Consider the following 9,797-nt stretch of genomic DNA (forward strand, 5'->3'; position numbering starts at 1 on the left):
GGGGACAAACTCAAGAAGAATTGCGTAATCTGATTCCACTTTGGGCCCTGGTGGTGCAGTTCTGCAGAGTGACCAGCAGGGGGCGCTCAGGCAGTGTATCAGAACCCCAGCCCCCAGGTTGCCTGAAGCCCAATCAAGGGACAAACAAAACTATGCACCTTTGTGGCTTCTCTTCGGTTCTTAATCCCGGGAAGCTTCAGCCGTGACCGCCTGGGCTCCATCCTGGGGGACCCAGCTAACATCTTGCGGTGCACCGTCTTAACAGGCTTTCCTGAATCTCTCAACCAAACTGCTTCCTCTGTGTGTTCCTCCGCATCTACAAAGGGTTTTTCTCAAGCTCTCCCAGTATCTCTTTGTGTGTATCTTTTTATCATCCTGGCTCTCTCTCCACCTGTGTTTCTGACTGTGCGTCTTTCTTGCTTCTCTGTACCATCCTGAGCCCACTCGTAAATAAAAAATATATGGGGATGAGCCCACCCACAGGCTGAGTCCTGAAAGATTTGAAATCTGGCAAAAGCTAACACTTGGAATAAAATGTAAAATATGCTCTTCTGCAAAAGTAGCTCATTGTGCCACCACTTGGCTGTGCAGTCACGTTTTTCCATATGTCCTCCCAGTCTCTGTCCTCCGGGTGGGCTGCCCTTGCCACCCTCCAGTCTGCCTCCTGCCCATTGGTTGCTGCAGCCGGCCGTCCCCCTCCCGGCAACCACTGACCTCCAATGGTGCTGACCAGCAGGACAAGGTCTTCCATGGCTTTCAGAAAGGATGCCTACTCCAGAACAGTTGTAGCTGTAGTAACCCAGTTTTTTTCATCGTTGTTTTTTGTTTTCTAACTAAGCACTCTCATACCCAGAACGTACCAGAACTTTTAGGATCAGGGGTCGAGGGACTCCAGGTGAGAAGTGGAGAGTATTGGCCTCGCACTCTGCATGGAACCTCTTGTCCTCCAAGATTCAGCTGCTCTGGCTGGATGTGATTCACTCTCCCAGAGTATCTTTATTTGTGGTGATTTTCTCTTGGGTGGATCCCCTCATTGTCTTTCTCTCCAAATGGAACTTTGCTTATTGCACAATCTATGTACAACCCAGCTCCTGGAGATACGAAGTTTCAACTCTCTTTCTGAGCTTTTGAATCCCAAGAAATCAAGAAATGTGGCTGAGCATGTGTTTTAAGGTACCAGAACATTCTGTGACTGTCAGGAGGCACCCCAGCAAATGACAGGAAAGCCGCTGTGTCTGAAGCCCACAGAGGGCTCTGGGGCCGTTCCAGTCCTAAATACCACTACTATGTGGTGGTGGTGATGTATCCTCCTAATTTCTACATGTCATAGTCCCTGCCTCCAAATCTAGCTTGTTCTATTCATATTCCCATTATTTTCCAGACTATCCGTGCATGTCCCTGAGAGAAAGAGACGAGCAATAGATCTGGTGGGACATGATACTTTTCAATCTTGGCATCTTAACTTTCTCCTAGAGCCAAGGAAGGTGGCAGTGGTGTGATCTGATCCCACCTGTCCCTGCCCTGCTCAGTCTTTGGTAGGTGTTATTTCCTGGTTCCACAACGTGGTTGGGCCAAGTTTAAGACCAAGGTAGGGCGTAGGAGTTAGACGGGCAATAATGTGATGTGATTCAACATTTAAAAACACTTAGCATTTTCCTGCCCTTCCCAGGCCCTGGCCATACAGAAAGGCTGAACCTAGGCCCTATCATCAGAGAGTACATACTTCTGTTGGACCAACCCATTGTGTCTCTGAATGGGAATAAAAATGAAACTGCTGCAGAAAAACCCAGTGCTGCAAAGTGCTGACATCATCATGCAGGCTGCCTCTGCAGTGCAATCCATAATCTCTGTGTCTTCCAGAACCAAAATAATGGCTAAATTACTTTCTAAATTAAGCTTTGCATTACTTCAGAAACTAACAAAGCCTTCCTTCCCACAGTCACTGTTCCCAAATTAAATATTTTATGCTTGTACAGCTGCTTGAATGGTGGTGCATTAAAGATGGAAACGTTTCTTAGGTAGGGAAGAGAGGGGTGCTTAGAAAGAAGAGGGGAGCTCTGAGGGAAGCGGACAACTGTGGTCAGGTAGCAGAAATTAGAGAACAGTTGGAAAAGGTTGCGATCAAGTAAGCGAGTGTATAAAATGTTTCTAAAATTATTAGGTCCAGATAAGTGTAGGTTAGGGGGGTCCATTATGGTCACGTTTTTAGAAGCATACTTTCAAGTGGAAACCTTGGTGAGTGGCTATTCCCTGCCTCTAATCAGTAGGAGCCAGAGGTCCTAAATGTCAACTGCTGAGAGTGTGTCTTAAGGTCAGTGTGAAGTACACTTTTCAAGATTTGACAGTGGTTAAACACTAAAATGAGTCACAGAGAATGGACACTTTTCCTCTGGAAGCATTTATTGAAAGAACAAAACCTTCATGTGCTGAAATGTCGGAGGTAACACCCAGCGTGGAGACAGAGGTATGACCTGGACGAGCCAGCCTTCCAGGTCGTCTTCCAGACTGGAAAGTCAAAGAGCTCATACGGCATTGGAGGCTCTTAGTGGCAGCTAGAGAGAAATGGGCAAATGAAAGGCCCATGGTTCTCCTGTGCCCACTTTCCACACACACGCCAGAGACTCCCACCACGCAGCCTCTGTATTGTTTGTTTCATGCGTGTGTGCCTAGATGTTGGCCTTGCAAATATGTGAGCCATCTTGGCAAATGGTTTTGTAGAAAGCCCTTACTCATAAGAATTCTGTTTGCACTATTTGGATTGGCAATTAGAACTCTCACTTTTCCATCCAAGCTGTTCCTAACTTATCTCTTGGTCTCTTCCAAAAGGTTATCAATCTTTTGGTGGTGATGTAACTTGAAACCTGGTCTCTTTGAAAGCCATTATCGTGGGTTTGGCTGAGTGTTAAGGGAGAAAAATGGAAACTGGAACAGAGGAGGGTGAGGAGGTAGATAAATCCAGGTTTTGCCAGATAGTATTTTCCATGAGGTAGAGGGAACAAGGGGCCCTGTCTGCAGCAAACAGAGTCCCCAGGACTCAGAGGCAGAGCTGTCCCAGACACTCTGGCTGACTCCCCTGGAGCTCCAGGGCTGAGTCCTAAAGAGGCTATTTGCTGGCTCTTCCCCAGATTAGAGTTTGTCCCTGGATCACGCTTGGGTCTCCATTTTATTGTCTGCAAGAGGAAAAAAGCAGAGCTGACATCTCTAAGCTTCCCAGAAGCCCTGTATTTTGTCATTCTGTATGGTCATGTGTTTTGATTTTAAGTGTTAATGATGCCTTTTACCTGTGTGGTGCTTTATATTTTAAAAACACTTCCCCATATTTATCTCACTGGATCCTCACAACCCCCTGATAAAATAAGCAGGATAGAAATTATTCTCATCATTTTAGAGATTAAGAAACCGAGGATCGGGAATAATAAGCAGTTTGTTACCACAACAACAAGAGTTGAAATCTAGGAATCCAGCGCAGGTCTTTGATTTGAGCTCAGTTTTCCATCCTCTTGGGGAAGGGGGGCCCATGACACCTTTAAAACCAAATAATTATGGATCCTCTCCCAGAAAAAGAAATTTGGGGTTTTTGCCTTAAGCTCAAAATAGGCCCCAAGGTAACCCTCTACCCTCTGCCGCCCCCATGAGCGCTGGCGAATGTGTGCATGCCTTGCCTCTCTGACCTCACTGCGAGCTCCGTGGAGGCTTGGGTCATGGGTTCTCTCTTCACTCCCACAGAGCCAAGCACCTAGCAGGGCCTGTGGCATTGCCAGGAAGAGTGAAAGCAGAGTAGGAATGTGAATAAGTAAGCGGAACAGCTGTCCGTATCCACATTTGACCACTTGTTCTACAAGAACTGGTATCCTTGTACATGTTCTGCCCTGGAGGGTTGTCTACCTCCCACACTCTTCCCCACCTCCTAGAACACAGCACTGTTTCCCATGGCAGCAGCAACAGCAATATCCCTCTTCTTCTCAGCATGAGTTTCCAAGCACAGATGAGCTCACAGACACAAAGAGCCATGAGGTCATGTCGTCACAGGTCTTACACCCCAAGAGCCTGCTGTCAGTAAAAAAAAAAGAAAAAGAAAAAAAAGCAAATCTCTTGTCTTGGCGGGGGGAGGCAAGGAGAATTAACAGGGGCTACTCTGGTGTAAGTTGAGAGTGAGAGATGGTGCTGGAGCAGAGAGCAGTCAGGAGCACCTGAGGGAGACTGCCAAGAACAGCTGGGTGACCGGAAGGAAAGAGTGCCTTCTGGCAGTGTGTGGGGGCACTCCTCAGGCCTGAGGGAGCAGCCTGAGGAATGCCTCAATAAGGCCAAGCCCAAGACCTGGGTGGGGGCTCTGGCCACTTGTACACACTCGGCACCAAGCCTCAGTGCCATCTTGCTTCATCTCCCTGGACTGCTACCCTCATTAATGACTGTGACTTCAGTCAGGGACTGCAGGGAGGGAACACTCAGTGACAACCTAGAGGCAAGGACAGTTGACAAATAAATATGGTTCCAGTTTAAGTCCTTTGCCCCATTCTCCTCTCCTGACTTCTTTCCATTATCCTATAACCCAAGTCTTTATTTTCCCAGCTGTGGTGGAGAAGGAAAAAGATTCCAAGACTATTGTATTTAAGTCCACACCCGTAAGATGAGACCATCCTACAACCCTAGGGACTGACTCCATTGAGCTCCACTGGCCACAGATCTGATTGCATCTCACCAATCAGAGGAGTCTGAATTCCAGCCAAAGGAGGTCTATCTCCTTGCTTGTAAATACCAATGTCTCCACTATGAGAAGAATCCTAGAATGATCCTCCTGTGAGTCAGCAGGGACTCTAGAGATTATGTATTGCTCCAACACCCTCATGATAGATGAGGGAACTGAATTTTAAGGTGATGATCTAAGTGTCCAAGGCTACCCAGGAAGTTAATGACAAAGTCTGGACAACAATTCGGAAGTCTTGACCCAATGTGGCACTAGCTTACCTGATCCTGGTCCTTTTAGATGCCAAATGTTTCCACCCAGGGGCAAATCTGAGCAGCCAAGGAAGGAAGATCTGAATTTTCAAACTTCTTGTAGAAGCCACTGCTCCAGGAGACCTCTCTGTGTTATAGCCAGCCCTGGGGACTCTGTCCCTTCCTACCAGCCTTTGACTACATTGCTGTTTTAGGAGCCCTGCTAGCTGCCAAGTTAGACCCATCTGGCCAAAAACAGCACCTGACCTCACCCTCGTGGTCTCCAGCGAACAGGGCTAGGGCCTCCATTGTGGAAGTAGAACTTGCACAGAAATGCCATAAATATTATTTTTCGTTTTTTTTAAGTTGGAGTCTCACTCTGTCGTCCAGGCTAGAGTGCAGTGGCACGCTCACAGCCACCCCAGCATTGACCCGCTGGGCTCCGGCAATCGTTCCTCCTCAGCCTTCCAAGTAGCCAGAACTACAGACACATGCTACCACACCCGGCTAGTTTTTTTGATTTATTGTAGAGATGAGTTGCCCAGCCTGTTCTTGAACCCATGGACTCAGGCAATCCACTCACCTCGGCCTCCCAAAGTGCTGGGATTACAGGCTTCAGCCACCACACCTAGCCCCTGCCATAAATATTCTACAAGCAAATATCAAAGGCTCCAATTTCTCTACCCTCCCTTTAGTGCACCATTTCCAAAATCATCCAGCAAACTTGACTTCAACCTGTGAGTCAAACCAAGTCCAGTAGATAGATATTTATTGAGCTACTATTAGATAGGCAAAAGTACCAAGTCTGAGCTCTATACAAAGACAAGCCTGAGTCTCTGCCTTTGAAGAACTCACAGGTTAATTGGGGGAGATGGGGCAAAGTTGCATTCAAAGTTAATACACAAGGGAGCAGTACAAAAGTTCCATGATGTCACACATGACTAATTGCAAAATTATTGGAATTGATCACAAGAACTACTGGAAAAGAGAAGAAAACATTGTGCATTAAACAGTCCAGGGAAGTTTATGGAAGAAGAATTTGATCAGGACTTTAAAGGATGGGAAGAATTTAGAGGGATAGAATAGACAAGCATTTCTGACAGCGGCAACTGCGAGACAAGGTTCAAAGACAGAAAAGTGTGAGTGTGTTGTTGATAGGAATAGTCATCGTGACAGTCGCTGGATGGTGCATCATGCATCAGGCACTGGTCTGAGCACCCAATGCTTGTCCATTCTCTCGATTCTCATACAACCCAAATTACTACTATTAGCCCATTTTCACAGTTGGGAAAACTGAGGCACAGGGAGTTTTTTTGTTATTTTTTTTCCAGTAACTTATCTGAGGACACAGCTCACAAATGACTAAGTTAGGATTGGGGTCCCGAGGCTACACATCCAGCCACTGTTTTGTACAGCTTCTCTGACTCTGGCTAGAGTTGATTTGTTGGAAATGTGTGTTGTGGACAAATCAAAGACCTTGAATACCATGTTAACAAACTTGGGCTTGACTCTGCAGGCATTAGGGAACCATTATGGGTTTCTGAGCAGGGTAGCAGTAAATCTGGATTAAATTGAGATGCACACCAGAAGAAAATCCAAAGGACACTTTTATACAGAAGAAAACATGGAGAAATATATTAGCACACGTGCAGCGATCCTCTTCCATTTTGTAGAATGCCTTGTTCAGAGCAACTTCTAGTGGTCTCTCCGATCTTATTCTATAAGGAGATCAAATCCTTGGTCAGTGAGACTGAGGGAACAACCATAAGGTAGGTGGCCCTCAGATCTACCCAGGCATGTGCTCAAAATATAGGGGCAGAGCTAGGCTTGGAGACTGCTGTGTGTAGGGAGATAGGAGATCTCGGGAGAGAGTGGGAAGGAGTGGAAGAATAGAAGATGTCAGAAAGCAGTTGAGAGGCCAGCAAAATGAATCTGGACCTCAGGTGTGTAATTCAGGGATACAGTTAGCGTGATTAAATCCAAGTTTCTGGAGGGGAGGCATCAGCTATCACTTTGATTGTTCTGTAATTGCAGATAATTTCCTCTGTGGTTCCTTCTCTCATTTTAGATGCTAAAATGGAAACTCTTTCCTCATGCACAGAATGCTTCTCTTTCTCTTTTTTTAAGATTCAATTTTGCTAGTATATTCCATTAAGGACTATAAAGTCGAACTTGTTCTTCTCATGACCATCTCCTATAATGAACGTGCGATGGATGAAGTAATAGGATCTCTTGAAAGATTCATAATTGAAATAACAGCATTTTTTATTGTTGTTTTCCAGGAACTGTAGGCACAAAGGAGCCCTCTCAATGGAGGAAAAACACTAAGTAATTTGAATCTTGAGCAGAGATTAGATAGTTGTCTTGGATATAGCTTTGGGATCAAAATCACGAGAGATGAGGCATCGTCCTGCTCAGATGGTCTTTAGGGAACATCAGGTTTACATAAGTGTTTGACTTCTGAGTCACAAAGCTCAAATTGTGGGGCTAAACTCAGCCTGTGCTCTAAGCAAAAGTGTATATTTAACCTTGTAAACTATGTTGTTCAGTATAAGCATTGCCTCATCTTATGACCACACCCTCATGACTGTACTTTTGGAAACAGACTCCAGATCTGAGTTCCAAGCAGCTGTTTTGCATCCACCCAGAGGAAACCAACAGATAATTGGTGTGAGAGTAGGATGAGGAATGATTGTTAACACCATTCAACTCTTGAACATGTATTTTTGTTTGAATAATGAGTTTATTCGTTTATGTTAAAATGAGGACAAAGAAAATACTGTAAGAAAATCAAATGGTGTTGTATAAACATCCCCTCTTCAATCTCATGCTTGGCACTGATAAACTGATCAACTGTTGGTCTCTCCTCCCCTGCTTTCTTCCCAGCTGCTACTGCTTAAGAATACGTAAATCCAGCCGGGCTCAGTGGCTCAGCCTGTAATCCCACGCTTTGGGAGGCTGAGGTGAGTGGATTGCCTGAACCCGTGCGTTCGAGACCCACCTGGGCAACTTGGCGAGACCTCATCTCTACAATAAATCAAAAATCAGCCGGCTGTGATAGCATGCGCCTGTAGTTCCAGCTACTTGGAAGGCTGAGGCAGAAGGATCGCCAGAGCCCAGCAGGTCGAGGCTGCAGTGGCCGGGAGCGGCCACTGCACTCCAGTCTGGGTGACCGAGTGAGACTCCAATTCAAAAAAAAAAAAAATAGAATACGTAATTTCATGCCTTCAACTGAGTCATTTCTGACTGGGGCTATTCATAAGGAATTTGGAAATAAATCCTATTCCCAGACTCAATTCTAGGAACAAAGTCAATGTTACCAGCCTTCTGTATTGACCCTTCATTCTTCCATTTCAGTCAGATCTAGGATCTCAGGCACCCAGAACAAACCCAGGTATACATGCGGCCCAGAGCCACAGTTCTATGTTGACCTTATCTGGCCAAGTCTCAGAGGTGAGTTCTTACCCTGGTTTCCCATCCTCATTTCTGACTTACTGACCCATCCGGGACTCTGCTTTTCTCTTTAGTCCTAATCCCTGTCCCAGCGCTCATCCAACCTCGTGACTAGCCAGGGCTTTCTGTTAGGCCAGGCCATGGAATGATGGTGCCATAGGACAGGGCACATTTACCTTATTGAACTCTCATATTGATTCCTGCTCACTTCATTCAGTGTTTCTCAGCAGCAGTGGTAGCACCCCCTGGAGGATGTAGTTGACACTTCAAGGGGCATTTGTAGTCAAATTATTGAGGGTGGCTCTGACAGCACTTGCTGAGAGGGAATCAAGGAAGCTAGCTGTGCAGGCACTACAACCAAGAAGTGCTGTGCGTCCTGTGCAACCTTCCAAAGTCACCTTGACCATGTGTGTGAAAAACCTGTTTATGATCATCTAGGTGTGGAACTCAGTTCTATTTTACTTGGAAACACAAGTCACTTTTGCAAAGTTTTCATGTACACTGAATTTTCCAAAAATGCCATCTAAGCATGTTTAGAGCAAGAGAAGATTATACCTCGTTTGGTTTAGAAGTTTACCAAAAGTAGTCACAATTTCAGAAGAGCATTTCACAGGCAGCAACATCACTGTTGGTGTTCAGGTTGCCGGCATACTTTTCTCCATCTCCATCTCTGTCTCTGTCACATTTACTTTGACCTTGAAGCAAATACTTCATTGTGTCTTCTAATTAGTCATCCCTAAACATTCACATGTTCCAATATGTACTATTTTATTACAAAGTATTTCTCTTTACCAGCATTTATTCTTTATTTTTTATACTTAGGGCATGATATCGAGCTTTTCAAAATATGTGAGTAGGCGAATTGGATTACTTGTGAATTTCCTTACAGAAGGAAACTTAACAAAACATTCATTTAAAAATAGACCATTTGGTAGTTGGCTCATCGGCGCTGTCATGGCGGGGGTGCTGAAGAAGACTACTGGCCTCGTGGGATTGGCTGTATGTGACACTCCACACAAGAGGCTAAGAATATTGTACACAAAGATTCTTGATGTTCTTGAGCAAATCCCTAAAAATGCCGCATATAGAAAGTATACAGAGCAGATTATAAATAAGAAGCTGGCTATGGTTAAAGCGGAACCAGATGTTAAGAAATTAGAAGACTGGCCGGGTTCGGTGGCTCAGCCTGTAATCCCGTGCTTTGGGAGGCCGAGGTGAGTGAATTGCCTGAGCCCGCGGGTTCAAGACCCACCTGGGCAACTTGGCGAAACCTCATCTCTACAATAAATCAAAAAAATTAGCCGGGCGTGGTAGTGCGCACCTGTAGTTCCAGTTACTCGGAAGGCTGAGGCGGAAGGATTGCCAGAGCCCAGCAGGTCGAGGCTGCGGTGGCCAGGAGCGTGCCACAG

General features: G+C 45.6%; 1 protein-coding gene across 2 annotated transcripts in view; it reads left to right on the plus strand.

Annotated features, from left to right (window-relative positions):
- The first annotated feature begins 9,334 nt into the window (after positions 1-9,334).
- The window catches only part of LOC103250410 (NADH dehydrogenase [ubiquinone] 1 alpha subcomplex subunit 5-like), a 661-nt gene continuing 198 nt past the window's right edge, over positions 9,335-9,797 (plus strand). The window contains exons 1-2 of one of the 2 annotated variants that reach the window (XM_008048995.2): positions 9,343-9,407; positions 9,525-9,582. In XM_008048995.2, coding sequence (XP_008047186.1) covers positions 9,343-9,407; positions 9,525-9,582 — 123 coding nt within the window. Of the gene's footprint in view, positions 9,583-9,797 lie in introns of both variants that reach the window. The other variant, XM_008048994.2, reaches the window with a different exon arrangement.

This window comes from Carlito syrichta, unplaced genomic scaffold (assembly GCF_000164805.1).
Source record: "Carlito syrichta isolate Samal-C Ts95f unplaced genomic scaffold, Tarsius_syrichta-2.0.1 Scaffold130411, whole genome shotgun sequence".
Taxonomy (NCBI): Eukaryota; Metazoa; Chordata; class Mammalia; order Primates; family Tarsiidae; genus Carlito; species Carlito syrichta.